The 26,555-nt window shown below is 38.5% G+C and overlaps 1 protein-coding gene across 11 annotated transcripts in view; it reads right to left on the reverse strand.

The window, feature by feature from the left end:
• NAV3 (neuron navigator 3) overlaps positions 1 to 26,555 on the reverse strand; it is a 544,137-nt gene that overhangs the window by 108,434 nt on the left and 409,148 nt on the right. For 9 of the 11 annotated variants that reach the window (XM_057429345.1, XM_057429347.1, XM_057429346.1 and 6 more), the window contains 4 exons: positions 25,305 to 26,343; positions 15,550 to 15,665; positions 2,528 to 2,636; positions 813 to 1,196 (listed from right to left, as the gene is read on the reverse strand). In XM_057429345.1, coding sequence (XP_057285328.1) covers positions 813 to 1,196; positions 2,528 to 2,636; positions 15,550 to 15,665; positions 25,305 to 26,343 — 1,648 coding nt within the window. The remainder of the gene's footprint in view (positions 1 to 812; positions 1,197 to 2,527; positions 2,637 to 15,549; positions 15,666 to 25,304; positions 26,344 to 26,555) is intronic. The other 2 variants (XM_057429340.1, XM_057429350.1) reach the window with 1 other exon arrangement.

A 26,555-nucleotide genomic window follows, 5' to 3' on the forward strand; every position in this document is an offset into this window, starting at 1 on the left:
TTCTGTTCAACCCAGTGTTACCTCTGCCACCATGCAGCCTTGAGATGCCAACAACAGCAATGAACAGTAACTTAAGTATGAGCAAAACCACAAAATAGCTTTTTTCTTTTTTTTTTTTCCCCTTAAAAACAAAATAAATTCTGCTTTAGGAGTTCTAACATACATATAAATGACATGACTTATGTTCCAAGACTGATAGTCTTCAAATACCAATTTGAAGCACAGGGAATGAAGTATTCCAAAGCCTGTCAACTGATTCAACAAACAAATAACAATAATTGTCATTCTTCCTCCTGAGTATGCTAGCAGAGTGGCTGATCTATTCTTTTATGAAAAGATATTCCTACAGCTTGTGTGATAGGCATATTGAAAAACTGCAATAAAGGCCTTTCACACAGACTACACTAGACAGTATCTGAAGTGGAAACAGAGAAAGTCAGGGTTGTCAGCAACTGCTGCATCCAATGCCATACCTACCATCTCAACTAAAAAATAAAAATAAAAGATAACCCCTCCCAGGACAAGCACTGCAAAATGATGGCTTACCAGGTAACTAAGACATTCCAGTAAGTAATAAGAAACACTTTTGCTCTTATCAAAGTTCACAGCAAAATCATCTTAATGTTAAAGGGGAAGAGCTGAGAACAACACTAGCAGCTTAGTGCCTTACCTTTTGTTTGTTTTTTTATATGTCTATTTTCATAATACATAAACCATAATGCAACTTCCATTTCTGTGCCAGAATTTCTTAGAAAAATCCTTCAAACCTGCCAACCATGCATCGGTTCAAAGGGGGAAAAAGTGCTGCTTACCCGCTATTGATGTCATCAGTTCTGAGGCTTTTCCCAAGAATGTCCCCATCACTCATGTAGCCACCGACATCAACTTCAGACGACATGTCCAAATCACCACTTCCTTTCTCACTCATGTCAATCTGTGAGATATTTCCAAGGCGAGAAACAGCTGCCCGGCGAAGCGGGGTAGTGTACATAAATCGAGAAGGGTCTGTGTGTATGAAGCGACTCGTGCTGCTGCGAGGATAACCAGCACCCAAGGACGGGGCATCTCCTGCCTGCAGCCGAGGACTGGCCTGCCCTAGCCTCCAAGTCATCGGGGTGGACCGGCTTGTCAAGCTTGGTATGCTTCTCCCATTCACCTCAGTTGTCACAGTGCTGTCAAAAGTTGTCTCCAATGTGCTGCCAAACAAAATGGAGAAGTCAGTGAACTGTGCTTTCTCTGCTCCTGTGGAACAAGGAAAAACAATGGCTGAAATAATGTATATGTTTTTTAAAAGAGTTCCTTGTGTACTTCTCCATGCACACACAAGTTTTTGTGTATGCCCCTCAGTACTGGAGCAATTCTGTTTAACATCTTTACCAGTGATCTGGATGAGGGAATTTAGTGCACCCTCAGTAAGTTTGCAGATGACACCAAGTTAGGTGGGAGGTTAGGAAGGCTCTGCAGAGGGATCTGGGCAGGCTGGATCGACGGTCTGAGGCCAGTTGTATGAGATTCAGCAAGGCTCAGTGCTGGGTCTTGCACTCGGGTCACAACCCCATGCAATGCCACAGGCTTGGGGAAAAGTGGATGGAAAGGTGCTTGGTGGAAAAGGTGTTGGCTGACAGCTGAACACGAGCCAGCCTGTGCCAGGCAGGCAAGAAGGCCAACAGTATCCTGGCTTGTATCAGAAACAGTGTGTACAGCAGGAGTAGCGAAGTGTTTGTCCCTATGTACTTGGCACTGGTGAGGCTGCACCTCAAATACTGTGTTCGTTTTTGGGACTCTCACTACAAGAAAGACATTGAGGTGCTGGAGTGGGTCCACAGAAAGACAATGAAGCTGGTGAAGGGTCTAGAGAACAAGTCTTATGAGGAATGGCTGAAGGAATTGGGGTTCTTTAAGCTGGAGAAAAGGAGGCTCAGGGGAGACCATATTGCTCTTTACAACTACCTGAAAGGAGGATGGATAGAAGTGGGTGTCAGTCTCTTCTCCCAAGTAGCAATTATTAGGACAAGAGGAAATGCATTAAGTTGCACCAGGGGAGGTTTAGATGGGATATTAGGAAACATTTCTTCTCCAAAAGGGTTGTCGAGCACTGGAACAGGCTGCCCAGGGAATTGTTTGAGTTGCCATCCCTGGAGGTATTTTAAAGATATGTAGATGTGGTACTGAGGTACACAGTTTAGTGGTGGACTTGGCAGTGTTGGGTTATTGGTTGGACTTGATGATCTTGAGGATATTTTTCAACCTAAAGAATTCTGATTCTATAATCACTATTTATAAAATAACCTAAAATAAATTTTATAGGCTTCTAAGAAGATGTATATGAAACAATAACCATCTTTATGAATGACTGCATAAGATACTTTGTCAGTAAAATATATTAGTCACATTTAAGTTGTTGAGGCAGTCTAGCAAACAGTATGGTTAATGCCATGATTAATTTTCCATTGCAAGTCTCTAATTCATTCAGCAACTAGTAATACTGTTCCACAGTCCAAGTGTAATCAACACAAAACCAGTATACCTGTGGCTTATCTGCGTCCCTCTAAGGCTGGACATAGTTTCTTCCAAATTCTGTCTCAGGTCTGCTATATTCTTTACAGTTCTCATTCTTCTTGTTTCAGGGTCTTCCCCTGGGAGAAAAGAGCAAAACCAGGCAACTTTCAGCACACATGAGTTAAAAGGTTCAATAAAGTGCACAAATGAATACACAGCTGAGAATACACACATATGATTGTAAGTAGGTCTGTCCCTTAAATTTTTTAAAGAATAAAACCTCATCCTTTCACAAATAAAACACATATACACTTATAAATAACGTGGTATGTAAAAAACCCACCAAAGAGTCCTGGTGAAGTATCCCTGTTAGGGCCCAAATCTATTAATGAATCTCAGATTTACACTGTTGGGATTTTAGCCTCTGTAATGAAGGCACAATGCAGGCCCAGACCACTTGATACATTATACATCCCCTTTTTTCTCCTTGACATTTTACATGACTTGGTAGAGAAAAAAGCCGCAGTAAATCTGTGCCTGGAAAGAACTGTGATGACTGTTACAACTCTTCAGTATGCACTTAACATCCAGGCTATTTCAAAGTACTCTTTAAGTCAGGCACTTAATAAAGTATCTTTCCTGAACTTTAATGATTTCCTGAAGGGGGAGATAATTCATTTTTTATATATATAAAAGAAAAACAAGTGTTCCTCATGGGAGAAAATCCCGAACCCTTTAAGCACATGTGTCATTTATACATCTATGGATTTTAAGAGCCTTCAGGGATCCACTGCGAAAAGCTAGACTGGGTTCTTGAATAGTGAAGCCTGCAGAACTTCACCTGGAACATCATGAATAATATTTACTTCAGATGATTAACATACCGTCCCATCCCCAAGAAGGAAAACCAAAAAAGTTACATATCACGTGTTACCAAAGGAAAATATAATAAGCCTCAAAGCAAGCTCCAGAAGTCGTGACTCTATTAATGATAAATTTCATGTCATACTTTACCTTCAGTCAATTTTATTTCTCATTCTGGAAATGTTACCATCAAGAATTATATTGTGCAACCACTTAAATTATCTTTAATATTTAACTCTATATTTCAATATTCTCATCCAGAACAAGCTTTTAATCTAATTTTGTAATCCTCATGACATCAACAAACTGTTTCATTTTTGAATACATTTAACAGTCTAGTGAATTTAAACTCAAAATCACACAAAAAACAGGATCAGAAGTGCAAGCAGTCAAAATACCAGAGAGATTATGATATTCCCTATTTGAAAATTGTAAAAAAAACAAGCAGAGTGTTGCTGTATTTCTCATTCTGTTGCCACCCTTCCTCCTCCCAGGTTTGTGTGTGAATTTATACAAGATATAAATTCAACAATGGTGATTTCGCTGATGAAAAGCATGGTATGCCATCTAAGTTGAAAACAAACCCAAAACCCAGATAGAGGGTTTGAGGAGGGAAAAAAACATAAAATGAAGAGGATATCCTTTGCAGGGTATATGAACTGTGAAAAAAGGAAGGAGGAGACATTAGCGTAGAGCTTTCAAGAAAAGTTGCACAGGACAGAGAACTGGGGAATATTCAACATGGGTCCAGAAACAATGAAAATTTTATATTTAAGAAAGCGTTCTGGAGCAGTAAAGCAAAACCAAAAAGAAGTCCTACTGAAAACCTTCTGGTACAGTAGAAGATCTCAATACAGTATCTGTTTGAAGGCACAGGAAACAGGTTGACTTGCAGCAGAACTACAAGTATGGGTTTAACATTGGTTTACAGAAAGCATTGGGTTAACATATACAATAACATTTATTTCAAACATAAGGGATAACATGCAGAAGCAAATTATATTTGAGCAATGGTTCACTTAAGCTCCTTAATTTTGTGTTTTGACAAAAGGATGAAGCCTTTGAGCTCATTGACAAACTGAATTGCTACTGGACCCCCTTCTACTAGTCCCGGTCTTATTGCCCAAACATTCTGCAGGCAGTTAAGAAAAAATCCCAACTCCTGGCATTAAATGAAAGGAAATTACTCCAGATACATTCCATATACCTTTATTTCTTCCCTGATAGGCAAATGATGCATGGTACTAGGAATGGATCCAGCAGTTGTGGCTCAGTGTCAAGCTAGCTTTCACAGTGTTTGAAGTTTTCCCATCCACTCTGCTCTGGCTGTATGCTGTCCCCTTTGCTGCAGCCAAACAGTCCTTCAGGAACTGCTGTTTGCTTGTTTGCTTTATCATTCCAATTACATTCTTCAGTGAGTTAATGATATAATAGTCCCTAAACCTCTGGTTGGCACCATGGAACTGACAGTGCGCTCAACACCTGACAGGGTGGAGACAAGGCATGGGCATACAGGCTAATCAAAGTACCCATGAAACCCATGTACTGTTTGCAGAGGTTTCTGCACCATCCTGGAGATTCCTGTGAGAAAAAACAGCTCGTGCCAAGGCTAAGATGGAGACCATAAAGTCCTGAACCTGCTAGTGAAAGCCCAGCAGTTCCCAGACAGTTGCTTATATGCACTCAGTTTCTCACTGTCACTGCTCTTTGCTTCCCCTACTGCCCCTTTACACCCACCCTCCATCTGCCAAATGCACTCAAATTCAGTTCTAGGAACACATTCTACTCCTCCTACAATACCTATATGGGAAAGACCCAGGTCCTGTATGTTACCTGCCCTGCCTCAAACCAGAGGTGAAAGAGTAGCTTGCTGGTATAATTTTCTTCTATACACAGAAAGACAAATTCCAGGATGTAAGCAGGCAGAATTAAATGCAAAACAATACTTTGTCTTTATATTTATTTTAGGAACTGAATATAACTCATATGTGCACTGCCTTTGCCCTTTTCCTTCTTTGTTTATCCTTGTCATTTGTCCTTTGCTGAATGTTAACGCCAGGAATTCTTGCAGCAAAAATGACAGCAACTGTCTTTTTAAATATACATTGTACAGTAAATAGCGTAACAAAGCCTTAAGGTATAATTGCAATTCAAAAAAAAAAAAAAAAGATACATATATATGGCAAACTGCCCAAGTATGTTTTTACAAAGAATATTTCATTTTCAGACAAATTATAACATAAAAATTGTTGTTATTCTATACTGGAGAGGTGAAAAGTTTGAGGTTTAATCTCTTTTGATCTTCAGTGGCACAATGGGTTATTTCAAAACCTTTCCACCTTTTTTTTTTTTTCCTAAAAAACGCTACAACGGGAAGTTGATGATCTTAATGTATTACATAGTACAACACACAAAATCCTCATAACTGCAATTATTAAGTGTCTTAAAAAAAATTGCTCTTTTTTCTTTCCATCCTTAAGGCTGTATCACTGGACTCATGCTGTACCATGGATGAACAAGTCAGAAAGTATAAACAGCTGAATGCTATGATTGAGAAATTTTCTGCACTGTGAGCAAGATTCTGAGACCTAACTTGCATTTGACATTACCTAGATTTTCAGGTCAGCACTGTGGCTCCCCAGCTACATCCCGCTTCCTGTGCAGAATATCATAGTGATGATGAATGAGTTTTTTTTCTGAAAGTTAGCTATACTGTCCCTCCTAGAAGAGACACTACAGTGCTTATCACAGCAGGATCTGGACACTCTGTATGGGTCCAAAGGGAGCCCAGACTCTCCCAGGCACCTTGTTGCCTATTATGATGACCCACTGCCATCATAGAGTCTATTCATATTTGAGTGACCTAACATATCAGAAATGCTCCCTGGCTTGTTCTCTCAAGTGATTCTGGTCTGCACACTCAAGAAGAACCATTCTATTTCCTACATGGAGGGACTGGGATAAGACTAAAACAGTGTGCCCTGAAACTTTCTGTCAAAATCCTGTTCCACTTACAAGAAAGTCTGATGCAAATATTTACTGACCCCCAGGAAATATAATCTGCTCAAATCACTTGTAGCTTCATCACTTATGCTAAAAATGAATATTCCAAAAGATTGTCCCCAAATGATTGCCTATAAGCAGTGAGCCATTACAGGTTCCCTCAATAAATTTTTAGAGAACACATTAATTTCTTCCCTTGTGTTAGATACTTACATAGGAAATCAAAATAAACATTTTACAGAAATCACTAAATACCTTTGTTAAACTTTTACATTTCTGAAGCTCAACCATAATTGCACATTTAATAAAACCATTCATAATAATTTCAGCACTTTTGCACATGTAACTACAGCCCAAAGCAGATAAATGGGAGAATGATAATTCCATTAATTGTTAGATTTCAATAAAAAGATTTACAAATAATAGGCAGCTCTCCAGAGAAGTGTCCACTCTCAGATATTAACTCCATTCACAAAGGAAAGTACCAGTTTTACTCTGCAGGTGGGGAAACTGAGGCTTACACACAGATGAAGAGGAGCAGGGGCAGCTGGAGAGCTCAACTTCCTCTGCTAAGAAGCCTCTAATCTCTAGGAGAAGTCCCTTTTAGCATACTGGTATAGTCTAAGAATAAAAGGCATGCATAAAAAGAGAATTCTTGTTTCTTTGTTATTTTGAGATGATAGTTTTTTACATTACATAGACAGCAAAAATTTTATCCTGAATATTTAAACATAATCAGGGCTAACATATCCACCAGCAAAGAGGCTTCAGGCTAGTCACATGCTATATAACCTTGGAAAAGCAAGCAGTCACTTAAACCATTTGGCTGGCTGAAGAACAAAGCTTTGGAAATGAACACTTTGAGCACTCATGAAAAGGGCTGAAAGATGAAAAGTAAAGCCAGTAACACAGAATTCTTTTGAAGCACCTATGGCTGTGGACTTCAGATACTCACTGGCATGAACTGATACAGGAAAACTGGATTTTTAAACTAAAATGAAAACCTGACGCTCATAATTCCACATATAGGGTGAAATTACCAGCAGGGTGGGAAGGGGGAAGCAAGACCAGAGAAGCAGTTTGTAGGTAGGCCAAGACATTTTTTATCCAAACCAATCCTTGGATTCAAGATTTTAATTTTAAATTCATGAGAACAAATGTCATTAAAATTAAAATATTTGTGAGTAAACTAATAGCACTTAAACGTTACAGCTTATTTTTTCAAACAGCTAAGCAAACTATGCTCAATTATTCACAGGCTGCTCCTGCCCATACACCCATAAAAAGTGATTTAAACATTTGTCTTCATTTCATAGTCTTTAGAGTAAGCAAACAAGGAAGAAATGGGTGGACCCTATTTTTGCATACTGTTGCAAATTAAAACAGTTCTGTCTTGTGAAATCACTGTCAAGACAAAAAATGTGCTCCATGTATATATGTGCTAAACTTGGGTCTCCTCCTGCCCTTCGTGATGTCAAGCCAAAGTTAACTTACCTAAAATATCAGTATAAAGGACCTGTTCTAGGTCCCCCAGCATTGTTATTATGACATCTTCATCCAGATGTGCGGTCCCTTCACGCAAGCAGCCTTCCTCCTCCTCCTCTGCCCAGTTCCTGCTGGGGAAATGGGATGGGCAGGATGCATTTTCATCATCTGATTTTCCCCTGTCCTCATTGTCAGTCTCAAAACCTCCACCTGTATGCCAGTCTGAGGACCTCCTAGATGTCCTGCTTCCAACAGGTGCTATCGCCTGAAATGCTTGGTGTGCGGTGAGGCTGGAGTGGCAGAGAGAGTGCACCGACCGCGAAAGCACCCTGGAAAGGGAGCCTGTGCATCCAGCTTCTGCCTCCTGTTGATGGTAACTCTGGCTGGACTTGGAGGCGTTTCCAAACCAGTTCTCCCTGTATGAGTATCGCCTCTTCTCCCCTTCGCTGATGAGCGTGAGATTGGTTAGAGACTTCTGCTTCTGAAGACGAACACACCCTCTTCTAACCTCCTTGCCTTTAAACACTGACAGTTCAGCAGATCGCTGCATTTTTTCAGCTGGGGCTTCACCTCAGGTAGAGTTCATATTTCTGAGATAGACAGTAGTTCAATTCTCTGGAAAGGTCTGGGATGTGATCCCTCCAGCACTGCACGCTGCACATCCCAGGCAGAATATACTTGCACTTGCAATGAAAAGCACAGCTCAAACATGCATTGTACGCACTGGAAATGACTAGACAGGCACAGTCATTTTCTTTAAAATTACACTGCTGTCTCTGCTAAGCCACTTCTCTCCCGTCACGTTAATCTGCAGTACTTACAGTCATTTTCACTTCAATTTCTCTCAAGCAGAAGAGAGTTGATCAAACACTCTGCTCCAGCAAAGAAGTAATCCCAAAAGCCAACTGTGTTTTCCCCTCTCCATCCAATCAACAGTCTCATCGGAGCAGTGGGCCTGCATCTCTGTCTACAGCTGCTGCCTTCTGAAATCCAAAGTAGGCACAAGTGCTGTCTCAGGCTTTCCCCCCTCCTCTCACCAGATCATGACTGATCCCAGTGCACGGCTCTTCACTTTAGATGGGCTGACACAGAACTGCAAGTACAGCCTCCACGTCAGAGCTCAATAAAGAGCCAAAATTAACCACTGAAGCAAAGCTCTGCACAAGCCTCCTTACATTTTAGTATTCAACCTGCATTCCCAGATATATGACTCTTCTCTGCCACTGCAGTGAATGCTGCTGGCTGCCATGGCAGCAAACATCCTGGTGAATTAAACCGGAGACACAGAAGCCTCTGCTCAGTTTACAGTGCCACAGGTTTCGAGACACAGCTTCACCTGAATGGGATGCTACAGTAACAGACCTAGCTCACAGTCAAATCCTATTTTTCTCCCCAAAAGGTAAGGATGACAAACTATTTCTTCCCTATCACTGCTACTCCCAGGGCAGGAAGCTAAAAGCAGATTTGCAAATGGACCTTCAGTCTTGCAATTTCTGTTCTAAATAAAGAAAATATAATTTAAAATCATAAGGAAGCTAAAATTCAGAACATAACAGTACCTAACCAGTAAGGTGATCTATAAAAGGAAATACTTAATTTCATTCTTTCTTCTTAAAATATATATATCTTGTTTGCAGCTCTGTGAGATTCAGAGGCTAGTATGGAATTAAAAACCTCTAATAAAATCGTTTCACAATCTTCTTAAGAAAATCTATTAATGGAATAGTATTTTTTTTTTTTTTAAAAACCAACACAGTATCATGTCTGAACTAAGTTCACCAATTCTAAATGTTTTTAAATACATTGTCAGGAGAGAAAAAAAGACTTATATTTAAACACACCTTTTCTCACAGAGAAAAAGATAGCAGTCTCAGAAATAATAGACAGGTGAACAAAGAAATTGGTGAATTTCATTCTGACTTTTAGATATAAACTTTTTTGTCTAGGGGCAATTAATTTCATAACACATTACGTAGAAATCTACAAATATGAACGTTGTTGCGTACCAATATACTGCTTTTGTCAGTGTGCAAATATGCTCGTCTCAAATCCCTACCTGAGAAACCATGACAAGAAAGTAACCTTTAAAAATGCCACCCTAAGAATTGCAGACTGTTTGCAGATTGCCTGTATGAATAAACCGATGTTAACAGAAGCTTCAGTGTACTTGCTTTTCACCGTCTCAGTTTACACTTTTTGAAGATAGATAGAGAAAAAAAGAAAAGGGGGGGTGGGGTGGGGGAGGGAAACTTCTTTGACATTTTAAGGAAAGGTGCATTTTTTCCTAAGTAACCCCCATGAACACAGAAGCAATGTAGAAAAATATTCAGTAGTGTCAAGCAATGATGGTTTTCCATATTAAATCACTGACACATTCCTAGAAAGACATGGTCCACAAGAAGATACCACTCCCCTTCCCACCTAGTCCACACAGTCAGAGGAGACAAGAAGAATCCTCTGTCAGCCCAAGTACAAAATTGTCCCAAATATTAAATATCTGCCACTTCTTCAGCACAGACACAAACTGGAAGACTGCTGTGTTTACTCCCAGGGTCTGCCAGTTGCAGTGGCATATGGGCCCTTAAAAAGCTTTCATGCACATGCCAGTGCCTGCCTTAAGAAGAGCCCGGCGCACTGGTGTGGATGCTGACACGGCCTCGGTTGAGGAAGCAGAGCTCTAGCACTACCCGCGTGCTCCGGCACCGTGTGGCTATAACAGCATGCCCAGAAAGGCTGAGGAAGCTGCTGAGGTTGTTAGAAAGGCTTCATAGAGCTGCACTAACAATAGAGAACTTGCAAAATGAAGGGCAACCTCACTCTTTTCCCACTCAGTGGTTTTAAAACCTCAACTTACACTCAAATTGGTACAGTATTCTCACTTGCTATATTTTGAATTAATAGGAAGGGCAAAGATTTCAGACCACGATGCACATACTTTTAAACACAATGAGTCAAATGCTGGGATATGGAGGTACTGAGACTGATCTCACAACCTCTATTCAGCCTTCATGTGTACAGATACTAGACTACAGCACTTAATTACAAGGTTAGATGAACTTTTCTCCCATTAACCCCATTGTCTCACTTGGCAGACAGGGTATTGTGATTATCTTCAGATACAGCAGATACACAAGAACATATTGGAACCAAGCGTTCTGCAGGAAGAACAGTGCATTTGTCATTCTGCTTTACCACATTCTCTGCAGGGTGTCATTTGAAAATACATAAAATTGCAATGTGGAGAATTTTCAGTTTTATTTATTAAAAAATTTAAAATACTCATCCCACCATTTTAAAATGATTAAATATAGCAACAAGCAAATACTACTTTCTAAACTAAAAAAGACAAAATGTGAGACCAGAGGAGAGCAAATGTCATGACAGAGCATTATTCCCCAACTAATCTTGCAGTTTCATGTAGCCTCTACCCACCCTGCAGGAATATGTTTAAATCGAGAACAGTACAGGGAACTTCGCCAACCCATCACAGTCAGTGTAACATATTACCTTATTTTTACTCTCTTCCATAAAAGGAGTTATTAAATTATTTTAAGAAATAATAATCAAGGGCAAATTTAGTTCTTAGAACAGACTTTCCTTGAAGTATCAGTGCATAGTTTGGAGCCTTACAGATGAATTATGTAATAGAGCTGCAAACGCATAAGATTATGAACCTCTTCAGTTAAACTTATCTAAAAAAATAAAATTGTAAACTATTTCCAAACCTATTAACTTTTTCTTTCAGTGAGTAAAAAAATCAGCTCAGTAAACATAAAATCTTGAAAAAGGAATGTTTTTGTACTAATGCTGCCATTGATATTGACCTGTAACACTTAAAATTACTTTAATTTCTGCTTCATCCCTCAGATTTTTTATAATTAGTCAATATTTGTAAATTCATGAATAATTATTTAATCAAACACTTTGCATTAAACTCTTTGAACATGTAAATACTTGTTAAAGCCAAATGCTATCACTGATTTCATAAAATAATACTTTGTAGTTACTGACATGTACAGTTTACAATGGTTCATTAAATAATTAACATAGTGGCATCTTTCTCCAATAAACTTTAGCAGAGACTAATAAATGTCACAGTTACAAGTAGAAATACTAGGTAAGAAAGTCTAAACAACTTGTTCTTAGTCATACCATGCAACACATGGATTACTTTAGTAGGCTTTCTTTTCACTCTCATTTTAAAATCCTATATAGCTATATGTAGTCTATAACATTAAACTCCAGTTTTTCAGAAACATACATACTGAGTAGTCTTGTTGAGGCAAGTGGTACATACAGTACATGCAAGAAAGTGTGTTCATACATGACTGCAGAACAGGACTCCTAAATTTCTGTCTGTGATTTCCTGGACAGAAGTCTACACATCTGTATGCCACATGTGCCATGAATCTACCCTATGCAGAACACAGCAAAACTACTGAGCAGGTGACTTGTGCCTGCAAATGGGACTCATTCAGCATGTGTATAGGCATCACTGGCACCATACATGCAGAGGGGATCCAAGGTGTGCAGGAAGCCTTACAACTATTGTGCTTGTGCTGTACTGCTGATCTGCACGTGCACCATGAAAACATCTGGGATTGCTCTGGCTGAACTTTGGAACATTCAGAGAAAAAAAAAAAAAAGGGTAGGAAAAAAAAGTCTGAAGCACTTCAGATCACATCTGGAGCAAATTCCCAGCAGGGACAGAGGAACAGTGAAGAAACCCAGATTTACAGTAGCTCTACCAAGAGGCAAATTACCCAGGACAGCAGATTTATGGGGACAAGCTAAAAATAAAGAGGTTGCTCACTTTACTAGGGCTGTATTTCTGGGTCCATCCCAGCCACACCATCTCACTCTCCCCTCACCAAGTGATCATTTGCAGAGTAGTGGCCAGGAAACAAGAGGTTTGCACTCTGAGTTTGCCCCCTCCTTTCACTAGCTCTGAGCAGGAAGGCAGGAGAGGTTTTAAAAGTAATTGTCTCTCTTAGAAATAGGGAGGAAGGCAGAGCAGAGGAGAGCTGGAAACTACTCCTACAGATTCTCATTTTACCTGTCTACTTCCCCATCACCAATGCTGAGGCAGTAACAAAGGGGAGTGAACTGTCTTGCTAGGCGCAGAAAACAGAGCCATGACTGTCCACCAAAGCAAAGAAATCAGCTTGGGTTTGGTATCCTGAATCACTCAAGGAGAATGGTGCCTGATCAACCACTTCCAAATCTTTTTAAAATTATTCTTTCTGCATCCAAGTTTTGCCTATACTGTGGGATGCCTTGAACCAGCTCTGCTTACAGCATTAGTTTAAGACTGATTGGCTGATCTTGCCCCGAAGTGGACTAGAAGCCCTGATATGATCTGCGTGGCCGGTTATGGGAGCAGTAAACTTCAGTCAAGAGACAATATCAAAGATGACTGAGAAAACATTCTGAAAGTAGAGAAACAGTTTATATAATGACATGGGCTAAGATACCTTAGTCCTGAGCTTGGTAGCTTTAGTTGTAAATATTTAGCCCTGTAAAAATAATAAAGAGTAATGAAGCAGAAACACAATAATGGTGCAACAGCACTTTATGAATGCACTCCTGTAAGATTTAGTGGTTTCCACAAATGCTTAGTCCCTTGCATGATCCTTATTATCCTTACTGTATATCAATATATTGTGCCAGTGTGCTTGGTTACCAAGGTGCAAAAGAAACTCAAGATAATATAAAAATGTTGCCCATCCACAGCAGCAGTGAAAGATTTCAGGAAAAAGACAGTATCAAAGCAAAAGAAACTCTGGATGAATTTCTTAACACCCTGAGTACATATGACCAAATCAAGGAAGTAACCCTTGCATATCTCCTTGCTACCACTGGTATAATCCCTTGGTCATAGTATAATGAAGATGCTTCTAAGTAATAGAATGTATTTGTTCTTTCTTATAGCTAATCCATCATGGAATACTCCCCTGAACAGCCATCACATAAGTTTTTTTTCATGCAGGCTCACCAGTGACAGAATCACCAATGACTTGGTGATGGCTCACCAATGCAGACAATTATACACAATTGTAATACTTGATCCATTAACTGTTTTTTTCTGCTAACAGCCAATTATGGGTGACAAATGTGTTTTCCTCTGTAAACAACAGACCACTGACCACATTTTCCCAGTGGTTCTGCTTTGTTGCCTGGTCTATCAGTCAACTGCTAATCACAGAGTCTCAATAATCAGATTAGAAATCTCTCTGATGTCCAGTGCCCTTTATGCCATTTTCTTCTTTTTGATGCTGTTCCTTTTCTGTTCAGAACAGTAAAAGGCCAGAAGACATGATATCCTGTTTGATCATTTCAGCAGGTACTGAATCGATCTGTTATTTTTTAGCATCTCTGCGGATAGTTCCATGGATCGTCTTTTGATTCAAATAAGTGTTTTAATTATAGTCTTTCTATATGCAAGACCAATGAGTCTTTTTTCTGGATTAATTAAAAATATTTTTTGCACGTTAACAGGCATGCGTCGCCTCCAGGGAACCCATGTTCACATGTTTCAGGGTGACATATTTCTCACAAAAGCTGGCTGAGCAATTAAGGAATGCTAGAGTTAGAAAACTTCCAAAGGGACTGAGACAAACCAGGACAAAACCTCAATTTCAGTATGAGTCAGCTAAATGCCAAGACAGTCCCACAAAAGTTGGGCATCTGATTTCCCTTCTGGTGGAGATAATTTTAGACTGATGTGTCAGATCAGTGCTTTAAGTGAATTATATCCTGTGTACGAAGAACCACATGACTCATTATAAATTCATCTGAATGTTAGAACTTTGGAGTAGAAGGGCAAAACTACAGGTGAATCATGTAGGACAGGATTTCACCTTTTATTCTTGTAAAAATGCAAATAACAGTAAAGATGTTCATAGAAAATACCCACAACCAGAAAAAACAAAACAACACCAAAACAAAAACCCCAAACCCCAACAAAACAGCTCTGGTAGCGAGTCCCTTTGAAAGTACTCCCACACAACCCTGCTGTCCTGATGAGAAAGTCAGCTGTGACATACTTTGCTTTTTGCGTCCGTAGGCAGAGTTATGACCAGACCCTTGGCTGATGTAAATCATTATGGCGCTGTTGACTTCAAAGGAATTGTACCAATATGAGTAAATAAAAAAAAAATCCCCTCACATTTGTAACCTAATAGGGATTTTACTTCAGGTTTACAAGGGATTCCAGAACACAACCTTTAGCAGCTTAGGTCTAGCAGTAGCTTAAATTTAGGTACAATGTAAGGATTTGCTCATTTTCTGAATATAGCTTTGTTTATAGAAGCAAAATATATCTTTGTAATTTATGTCTCAGTTCTGATGTTATGATTTAATTTGATAATCTTAAATGCAGCAGTGTCAAACATTCTGGTATCTACTTTCCATTGCTCCTCTTGGAACATTCAGTATGACTAAAAAATAATAATGATTTGAAACTCATGACAGACCAGTTTCTGCAAAATGATGAAGAGGGTATCTGAACAAAAGGAGCCATTTCAGATAAGAGAATTGTGCATTTGAAGCACTGCGTATGACCCAAATTTTCTGCATACTTAATATCACTCATGAATAGAGGTCAGAAGTATTATTTCGACCCATTGCAAAGCTCTTGGTAAGAAACAGATGTAAATAAAGAAATTAACAGGCTTCTCCTGACTTATTGTTACTCACCAGATATCTCCTCTAGGCACTGTTTGGCAGTCTTACTGAATGACAAATCCATTTTAGTAGGACTGGTGCAGGAGTCAGCAGGAGGTAAAGAGGTACTGTCATTTTCTGAGAGAGTTCTGTAATTAAGGAAGAAGACTGATTATTATCTACCATTCATGTATTAATGGAAACAAATGGTACTTTCCCCTCCATCTAGAATTGTATCACTGTATGGTGAAAATACCATGAATGTCACATTCTTACTGTGATGGTTTGACTCCAGCTACAAAAATTTGCAAGCAGCTGGGAACTCTCTCTGTGTCTTTTCAGAAACCACTCAGTTAATGCTGAGAAATTTGGAGCCATTTTTTTTCCTCACATTTTCTCTGCAAGAGAGTCAATCGGATATAAGTAGAATCCATTTAAATTGATTGTCACATATATAAGGGAAATGAAAACTTGTAATTGCTGAAATATTAAACGAGAAAGGCCATGTGGGAAGAAGCTTATTCAAGGCTGGAATGGAAATCTGGCCTAGATATTTAAATCTATGTGCAGCTACTTTTGATAATGCCCCTTATATAACTGTGGAAATGGGACAATACAAGTTTTTTTCCATTAACTAGCTAACAAATAGCCCATGTTTTCTTTGATGATATAATTCTGTGGATATCATTGATAAATTATAACAGGTACCCTTTGTTGGATACAGTTATTTGCTGTTGCATAATGATTAATAGCAAGAAACACACAAATGTGTGGATTATAATACAAAATAGATGACAATTATTGTCTCTTCTTAAGGAACTGCTGTAGCATCTGTTTTATGCAAGAACTATTGAACTATGATGCCATTAAATAGCAGTATGTACCATATTTGTATACAGTGAAAGAATACATGTAAAGATATACTAGCCACTTTCTGAAATAAAATGGAAAAATTCTTCACTTGGAGTTTAAGTTCATCCAGCTTTCCTGACATGAACAGCATACTCAATTTTTGGATTTCTTAAGACTAGTGAAATATTTATATCCTAATTTTAAAATGTTGCATTTATAGCTCAGTTCTCAAAATTTACCATAAAGTGTTTCCAACTGTACTCTAAACACAAATATTTAACTCTGTGATGAATGTGTATTTTATAAATATAACTAATAAAAACAGTGACTCACCCCTCAAAATAATTTTATGGCAATTTATTTTATGAAATAACTTTCCAATTAACATTTTCTTCCAAGTTACCTACTGAACGGATTTTTTCAGTAATTCATATGGTAACTGAGGGAGCAGACATAAGTACAACGGCACAAATACTGTTGTGGTGGAATCCTTTGATTAGAATAATTTAACTCTGACTCTACTTATAGAGAAACAGAAATGTAAATGATGTCTGATCTGATGCAGTGTCATCCTTAATAACTTCTGCACTTTTAGGATGCTGGAAATGAACAACCACTATAAAAAACTATTTTAGGTTCTCATCTACTATTTTTCTCTGTAAAACTTTGGAAACACAAGCGGAGCAGGTGTTGCAAGGTTAAATATGTTCAGCTGACCTTGAACATAATTTTACATTTGGTGCTTGAGCACAATGTCTTAAGTAACAAAAAGCCTACTCTATCCCTCTGCAACGAACACACACTGACATTCCACAGACCCGCCTGCTTTCTCATATTGTTTCAAATCATCAGAATGAATGAGGGGTATGCCCACTTTAACTGAAAGCCACTTTCAGAGGCCATGAGTGCTCATGAGTCCTCCAGTCTGGGTTTAGTGCTGAGACTTAGAGCTGGGTAAGTCCAGGGCAAACTATCAACCTAAAAACACATTTCAGAAAAAAGACACTTATAACAATGGTAGAGGTAATTGGTCTGCACTTTTTTTGTTAAACCCAAATCCTGAAGCCATTGGGGTTGAAGCTGGTTTTTAAGAGGAACACTGGAAAAGAGTAGGTTGCTTTCAGTTTTGTAGGAAAAGCACCCAGCTAGGTGGGTGCAGTTCAAGTATTTCTAGCATTCTCCACAAACTATATAAGGAGTTTACATGATTCCATCTCTGGTTAGAAACAAAGAGAGATCCTTTCTGCCTGTTCTTCTGACCCTATGGCATCGCATTCCTGATTGTATATCAGCCATCAATCACTTTATCAAGCTAGGAGGGTGGTGCAAACCTCTCCGTGAATGACCAAGAGCCTTATATGTATGCCTTCTAAGATAGAAGTCCTCTAAGAAGGGATCCGTTCCTGTTTATTTAGACATCTATCATCAGAAAAGGCTGAAGTGGTCTGGACTCCCATCGCTCACCTATACCCAATATTTGCACTGATTCTTCATCTAGTGAATGGGGATAGGTAACATAAAATTCAATGATCTAGATTGTCCTCTGGCAGTGACTATTGCTGATAAAGTTGATGCAGATGAATACATAACTCATTATTGACTGTAAGGGAACAGAGATACTTGTGTTAAAAGGAATGGATCTCCCACCAAGAGTACAAACAAGTAATGAGTGAGTTAAAGCAACTAAGTAACCTTCAGCACCATGAATGAATCTGTTTACTTCAAAAAACAAGGAATAAAAGTTTTCACTTGTTCACAACGCTTCTTGCCCTGGTCACATCAAAGCTTTTAGAGATATACCGAATACCACACATTTTTGTTCTTCGGTGTTTTGTTGTTGTTTTTTTCTATTTTCAAAAGCCTGATGCAGTTATAACCAGGAAGATAAGTTGAAACATACTGGGAGAAGACATACTTGCAAAGATTTCCATTCCAAATTTTAGAATCTGATCAGTGCCATTAATTACAGCACCAAATCCAGTTTCTGGGACATAAAATGATATTAGAATCTAAGCCTTAAAGTAAAAGTACTGAATAGCAAAGATCATATAACACTAATAATTTAAAAATGTTTGATTTAATTTGTAGAAAAAAACCCATGGAAACACAAACCAAATGTAAATATGATGTGGTTTTCTTAAATCTAAAGGCAGCCTGAAATAACAGATCTAAGAAGCATGAAATGTCCATTTTATCTTACTTGAAACTTGAAACTAAATATAATGTAAAATAAATGTGGTTTGCTATCAAAACAAATAGCAAAGAAACTGCTGTGCTGACTTAATTCAACATTTTTATATTTAATTTTGTAAAAAAAAAAAATCAATGATTCTAATTATCTGAGGCAACAACAGAAATAACACACAGGACTATCAATTCTGCAGCAGTTGAAGTTCTGCTTACTTGAGTTATTTATTGTGGAAGCAATGGACCACATGGCACCTGCCCAGTCCTTGGGCAGCCATGATGGGGGTTAACCCCAAGGAGGAATCTGGGGATAGGGCTGTCTTCAATAACTCTTCCTCCATCAAGTCTCCACTGGGTTTCCAGATCCAGCACTTCTACAGCAGCCCTGCCTTTTGGTGCATGATGACCTAGGCACTGCTTTTTTCTGGAGTCAAACTTAGCCCAGATGGGTTGAGAACTGTCTAGGGGTGAAAAACTTCCAAGCAAAATCATGCAGGAGCCTCAGCTCTTGAGGAACAAGGAGGCTCAGGTATCCTATGAATGACTCAAGAGATCTCTACAGATTACAGCATGGATTAAACTCAAGGCAAGCGAACAGTAAATTCAAAGATCTTCCCATTAGCATCACATGTTGTCCTTAATGAATGGCCATCTATCCTCTACTCATTCACAGCCCACTGTCTTTAAAAAAAAATAAATTCTTGCATTTCCTTTGATACCAAGGAAAGTGAAAAGTATTTCAGTTTAGTCAAAACAACCATTGATATTTCTTTCAGTGCTGTGCATCTGCAGCACAGGTTAATTTAGGCAACCATCATGAAAACAGGACAATTTGTTTTCCATTTTAATCATGGCAATCAGCGAATATATTTATCCCTAGCCCACTGAGTTACATGCTACCTATTTGTAAGTGCATCAGACATGCTTAATGGGACAAATCCTGCTCTTAATCACACTGGCAAAAACTCATTCAATTTGATTAAAACGAGGCTGTACAGGAGTAATTAAGAACAGAATTTGGAACACTACTTAATAAGCTGTCTTTAATGCAGTCAGTCATTTCCTGCCTCTTAGGAAATAGCCAACCTTTGATAAACACAGATAACATCAAAGATTTGTTTTGGATTTACTTAGCGTTCCAAAAGATATCAGATGAATATGCTGGTTTTTTTTCCAACATCTCTCTGAGGTGCAGCTGTCTTGAATGTGTATCACTGTCAGTGTAACAGACTGGCAGGACCACATCTGGAATATGAGCAGTTTGATCACCCATGTTAAAGACATGTGAGTTAAAATGGGAACAGCTGTAGGGAACGGTTACTGCATTGCTTATAGGGATGAAGCAGCTCTTCTGAGAGAAAAGAGATGTTTTGGTTTAGGCTTACAAAAGAGAAGGAAGGGGATAGGATTATTCCCTCACCTGTTTAAAAAGAGCAATCGAAAAGAGGAAAAAAAAAACTTTGTAAATTACAGGACAATCTTAAGAAAGTAATAAATGGATACAATCTCATCATGTGGGTTTTAAACAGCTTCTAACAATGAAATGAGTTTCCGGACAAACTTTCCCATGGAGTAGTGGGGATTAACAAGTTTAAAATAAAACTTGGCTGGTTTATGAAAGGTTAAATATGGTTGCCACTGACAGAAGACTGAACAGAATATTCTTTTTTGGTCCTTTATCCTGCATTTTACTACTTATTTAGTAAGAGGAATAGGGCCATACTTGTCCATATGGCAATTTAAAAGAATAAATTCAGACCATAAGCAGCATGCAATAGAATCCTCAAGCTAGTGTTTTAACTCTGCATTTATCAAGTATATGTTTATAACAATTTTTTCACTTATTATCCTTCTTTCCATCTCTTAAGCCAACACCTCTACACTGGACACTTTCTTGCACAATTACTTGAAAAATCAATCAAGCCTGAGAAAATGAGAGCATTTTTCTAAACACTTTTTTTGTTACAAACAAAACTGGTGAGTGGCAATGTTCAGCAGTACCCATGAGTGCAAAATTTTGGTGGTGATTTGTTTTATTTTTACATAAAATAAAACATATAATAATACTAAAATACAGTAATATAAATAACAGACATCAATAAAGCACTGCAGTGTAACTTTGAATCATCACATTCTTAAAGAGTTGCAATTATGTTCAGCAGCAGAATCTATTATTAACAAACACAATTAAATAATAGAGTATCTTTCACCGAAAATTTAAACTCCAAAACCAGAAGTACCTTCTAGTCACTAAAATTGGACATAAATATGGCTCCAAAAAATCCTGAAGATGCTGTGTTAGCAGGATCCATGTAGAGTAGTTTATTTTTTTCCCTAAGCCAGTACAAAAGCACCCTGAACAGGCATCTGGAATTGAATTTTACTGTGCCTCCAGAGGTGCAACGAGATTATATCCTCCTTCCCATCTGTTAACACTCTGCACTTCCTGTGCACCCTTGAAGCTATAGTCTACTAATAGAATTGTTTCAATCACCATATAGGAAAGGAGATAGGAATATGATTTTAGTACGTGGTAACTTATTTATTATACTGGTATTTCCTTTCCCTGCCTCTATCTAGTGAACACTTTAGTCCTCATAGGATCATAAAGTAATTTAGATCAAAGATGTTCTAGATGCCATCTGGTCCAATGACCTGCTCAAAGCAGGTCTGGCTATATTAAGTTGTTCAGGGCCTTGTTTGTTTGGGTCTTGAACATGGCCAAGGACAGAGCTTGCACACCTCTGGAAAGCCTGCTCCAGTAATTCACCAGCCCCAAGGTAAAAATATTGTTTCTAACTTTTAATCAGCATCTCCCCTGCTATAATTTGCATCTGTTACCTCCTACCCTTTCACCCTGTATTACAGAGAAAAGATTGGGCCTATCTTCTCTACAACAACCTGTTAGGTAGCTGAAGCCACCAGTTTCTTATTCTTCAGGACAAAAGGAGTGCCAAATTGGCTGTTGTAGTCCAGCATTGACACTGAAAGAGTACCTCTGCAAAGTCTCAATTCAGACAGTACTGAAACTTCTTCCAGATGTTGCTGTCTTTAAGCTACATATTTAGCTGAAGAACTGAAATTTAAGCAAAGCACAACACTGAAGTGCAGCTCAGGATCATGAGTGGTCAGCTGATTTTTTGTAGCAATTTCTATGCTCTCAGCACTTCAGGAAATAAGCAGTTCCTGAGCATCACAGTCCCTGGGATTTATGCACTTCAGATTCTATATTCCAACCATGAAAAAGAAACTCACTAAGCTCCTACAGTGGTTACTGAAGGAGCCAATAAAACCAAACTGCATTACATGTGTTCAGTTACAATTCAACATTCTCTGACTAAAATATTTCTTTAGTTTTTAAGCAAATTCATGGCAAATGTTGATTGCCAACATATCGCATACTTCATGTAGGGTTATGATGATTTACAACAGCTAAGGATTTGCTCTCTGGAGTGAGGTCATGTATGATACTCCTACAACTATTAGTTACATTTCCCAATTTATGGAAATAATGCAAACGTATACAATTTGGCTCTCAAAAAATAAAGAAATGATTGCATACAACAAGTTCTCCTATATGCAAGAAAATGTTTGGAACTATGAGTTATATTACATTTTTGAGCAATGTGTAGGAAAGCTAAGAACTTCAAATACTGGGCAATTAACCTGCTATTCTCTTGCTAAGATTTTAGGGGAAAGATTCAGATTTCTTTTTTGTTTTCATCAACGCCTTTTTTTTCCTGTTTTCTCTGTAACCTAGTAAGCACTAAACTTTGGTTTTACAAATTTAAGTACACCACTAGGAAGTAAATTCTATGGTCCATTTCAATACATGTCTAAGGGACTCTGGCAGATGGCACAATTTCCATCTTCCTCCAATTCTTTCTATGTAGAAGAATGTGTAACCTAAAGTAATGGCTGGTATACTTTAAACAATTATACAGTTTCTTTCACCTTCCTTTTTGTAGTTTTTCCTGCTGTATCTCTCTTATCAAGCTTTCTGGCAGCTAATTAAATTACATCTACTTCAGTCTTTCTTATATCTCCTGGACCCTGCAGTCAACTTCAGGGGGGACATATAAGGGACTGTAAATAACACATTCACAACTGCATTTGAAAATAAATAATTACTTGCTGAGGAAGATGGAAGAATTTAAGTTATACCCATTTAGATTATCTCAAATGCAACTCTGACTGTTGCTGCTGATCTTTGAAGAGAAGTAACAATCCCATAGAAATTTTCATGCCATGGTGTTTAAGAGGCATAAAAATACGATGTGATATCAGACAGGACAAAGCACCAAGAGCGCAAAGCTGAATAGTGCAATATATCATTTCAGAGCCTCCTAGTGAAACAGTATTTTCTATGTACTGTGTGGTAATAAAACCACACAATTCCTTGAAAACATGAGCGTTCATAAATATTATAGCATTGCATTCCCTGTTTAAGCCAAATACATGGTAGCCTCAAAACAATTCTTTGGAATATTTTCTTTTACTCACAAATCTGCAGTAATAGCCTCTAGGGTAATAATCAATCAAACATTGTAAAATACATGATATCTGCAGGTACCAGAACAAACCAGAAAAAGCACTAGCTTACTTATCCTTGGGCTAACAGCCTAAACTGACCAGTAGTACAGTGCAGTATATTGCAATATTCCACAGGATACTGGATAAAATGCACTTTATTTTAACTATATTAAACAGACACTTTTTACAAGAACTGCAGTACAAAGTCATGGAGCCTAGATATTCCTTCCAGCTGTAAAAACCCCTGTTAGTCTAAATGGTAACGGTTGCTTACTAACTCATTGATCTATAAAGCTGATCTAGAAGCTAACAAACACACCTGAAAATTCTGTGTATAAACTGCGGTGACTGTTCGGAAAACAGTTATGTTTAGAAGCAACAAAATGTAAATACAATACCCCAGCTTCATGCACATTTCTACTTGCCATATGTCCACAAAAACAAATATGCTGACTTTGGAAATGTTGATATTTTATCCTTGGTTATATTTATATTCTTCTATGAAATCATTGTGTAGTATTACAAAGCCCTTGAGAGTTGTAATAAATGTAGTTACTGTGTATTTTGGGGTCAGATTCTGCTCTCAGTTGCAGAGATACACATGAAGAAACCTCATCAAAGTCGGTCTATTACTCTGGGTTTCTGGCATTCTGAGATCAGACCTTGGCTCTGAGGATTTTATTTCATCTGAGAGATTTAACTTCAAATACAGTCTCCTTTGCTGTTTGTTTGAAGCGAAGAGATGATTATTAATACCAAATTTTACTGGAAGATGCATGCTTCTATCGCCCTTTAAAATTCAAACTACATTTTGCTTCGTGATGCAGCTTAAAAGAAAGATGAGGTATCTCCATCGTGCAATGAAATGGCATCAATATGCTGCAAAATTGCCATTAAATAGCACATACATAAAAAAGCAAAGCATAGCTGCCATTTCTCTCTCCTTTTATATGCACCCTAACATGTATGTAGGTCGTCCTATGTACCACACTGCAAATCATCTGCACCACTGAGGTTGTTCCAGGTAGTTATAAACATGCATATTAAGCACATTCAGTGATACCTACTTACTGCATATTAGAATAAATATAACCTATATTATGCCTTTTCCCCCTCCTATAAGATTTTCTGAACTGCTTTTGTTCACAATGAAGTTAAACAGTTTATCACTCACCCAGATTGGTTTTGAAACTATGTTTAGTTATGTGTAATGATATATACACTCCCTCAGAGCCTGCTTCAGCACCTCTTTAATCTTTAGCCAAGATTATCTAGAGTACTACTTACTAACAAAAACTGCCAGTATATTTTGCTTAATAATCTATTTGTCATTTTATCAGATGTTACATTTACCCACAACTATCGCTCAAGCCTTCCAACAGCTGACATCTGAAATCATTACTCAGACCAGTCTGCCAGTCTTGCTAAACTTTCTCTGTCTTCTGAGCTGTACAACAATGAAATCTCCAGGTTCTCTTCAGTTGCTCTACCATATAGCAAAATAAATTCAGCCAAAGGCTGATACATTTGATTGTTCATTCACCTATTCCAGAGCCCTGGCCATCAGAAGAGGTTGTAGCACCTGTAAAATTTAACTGTCCCCATGGAGTTAATTTATACCTAGTTCACACATAAAACTAAACAGGAAAAGGACTTGCAAAAAGCAACTTTTTCTCTCTGCCCAAAATTTTGAACTTGCAAAACTTTGTATATGGCTTTTCCTTTAATATACTACTAGTACTATTACATACTCTGAAAAAATCAGCAGTTTATTTTAGGATTTCTTTAAGAGAACAGTGTATTTCAAGCAAATATTATTAAATATCAGCAAATAAATGTTGAGGTTCTTATACTGCAAACAAGAATATTCGCACTAGAATTCCTGACTCAGCCATGACCTTTCAAAAGCTGCACAGGGAAGGTATCATGTGATTTGTATTTCTAATCAAAACATCCTGAATTTTAAAGGGCAAATATTTGCAGTGGATTGCTTTTGTATGAGGTAGAGACTCAGAGTTCTTGGAAAAAAAATTTCATAATTTCATAATTGTTCATAATAACATTAATTAAAAAATCATGTTAGGAAAATATGTGCATAATTCTGTGACAGAAAGTGTGAGATGAGAACAATAACAGTGTGATCTGCCATTACCCTCCCTGTTTTAGCTCTCTTTCCTAAACGGTAACACAAACCCGATTTCCTTTCATAACCTTACCTGTAAATGAAAGGAGCTACTGTGGCAGTGTTGGGGTGACTGTATTGCTGTTGCTGAGGAAGCTGGACAACACCATTTCCCGTGCCTTGGCCACTGCTTGCAGCCATCGAGGCTGACAGCGTTGCAGAGGACCCTGGGGTGAGAGCTGCACTTGGCTCTTTCCCTTCAGAAGAAGCAAGACCAGAGGAAGGAGAAGCCTTCTCAGTGAGTTGAGATTTTGGTGTTGACTGGGACTGGTTTCCTTTTGTAGTCCTCAGTTTTTCAATCTCCTTACTTCCTGTGCATATGGATGAAGTGCTCTGCTTTGCTGTTGGCACCTTTGATCCAGGTTTTGGGATCCCACTAGAAGATGGTATTAAGCTTTCCTTCTTGGCTGCTGTTGTCTTACTTCCTTTTGGAATTAAGCTTGCAATCTTGGAGCTCTTCTTTGTAGGTGTTTCAGTGACCTGGTCCTTCTCTTCCTTTACTGTTTTCTCAGTGCAAACTTTGTTTTTGTCCCTGTTCTTTTCCTCTTTGTCCTTTGGCTGTAGCAAAGACTTTTTATTGCTGAGATTTTTGCTTCCAGCTTTCGGAGGGGTTAACTTCGGTGATACTTTAGGACTGCTACTTGTGGAGCCACCACTGTTCACCCCACCGCTTAAGACATCCATTTCACCACACTCTGAAAAGGTATCATCCTCCCTCCCACTGTCACTGGGTCCTGAGCTCAGTGACAAAGGAGGTCTCAGAGCAGTCCTAGCATTAACTAGCTTGAATTTTTCCAGCATAGATTTTTGTCCAGATGAAGGGGGCTTCACGCCTTCAGAAGGGGGTGGCTTGAGCCTGTCTGAAGATGGAGTAGGGGAGGTTGCAGGACTAGGCTGCTTCACGGACAGCATAGTAGAGGTTGCACTGTGTTTGACATTCATGGATTTGCTGCGCCAAGGCTTGCTGGCACTTGGAGAGGGTATGGCAGAGACCTGCTGCTGCCCGGTGCTGGTGGGATGCTGCACATTTCCATTCATGCCTGTAGATGCGTGAGGGCCTTTTGGTGAATCTGCTTAAAAACCAGAAAGAACCATAATAGTATAGTTATTCTCCCATCTCATGCTTAGGTGATACCATAGTGCTCTGGCACTTAAAACACAGTTATATGTGATTCATAATAAACATAATTTACATGTGCATGGAGCATGAAGATTGCTAATCAAAATTTAGTTTTTCCTCCCACTATCACATTGTTGTTCAATACTTCCATGAGCTCAAGACAGC

The sequence above is a fragment of the Pezoporus wallicus genome, unplaced genomic scaffold (assembly GCF_028554395.1).
Source record: "Pezoporus wallicus isolate ANWC-B61680 ecotype Strahan unplaced genomic scaffold, APGP_CSIRO_Pwel_v1 contig_5069, whole genome shotgun sequence".
NCBI lineage: Eukaryota > Metazoa > Chordata > Aves > Psittaciformes > Psittacidae > Pezoporus > Pezoporus wallicus.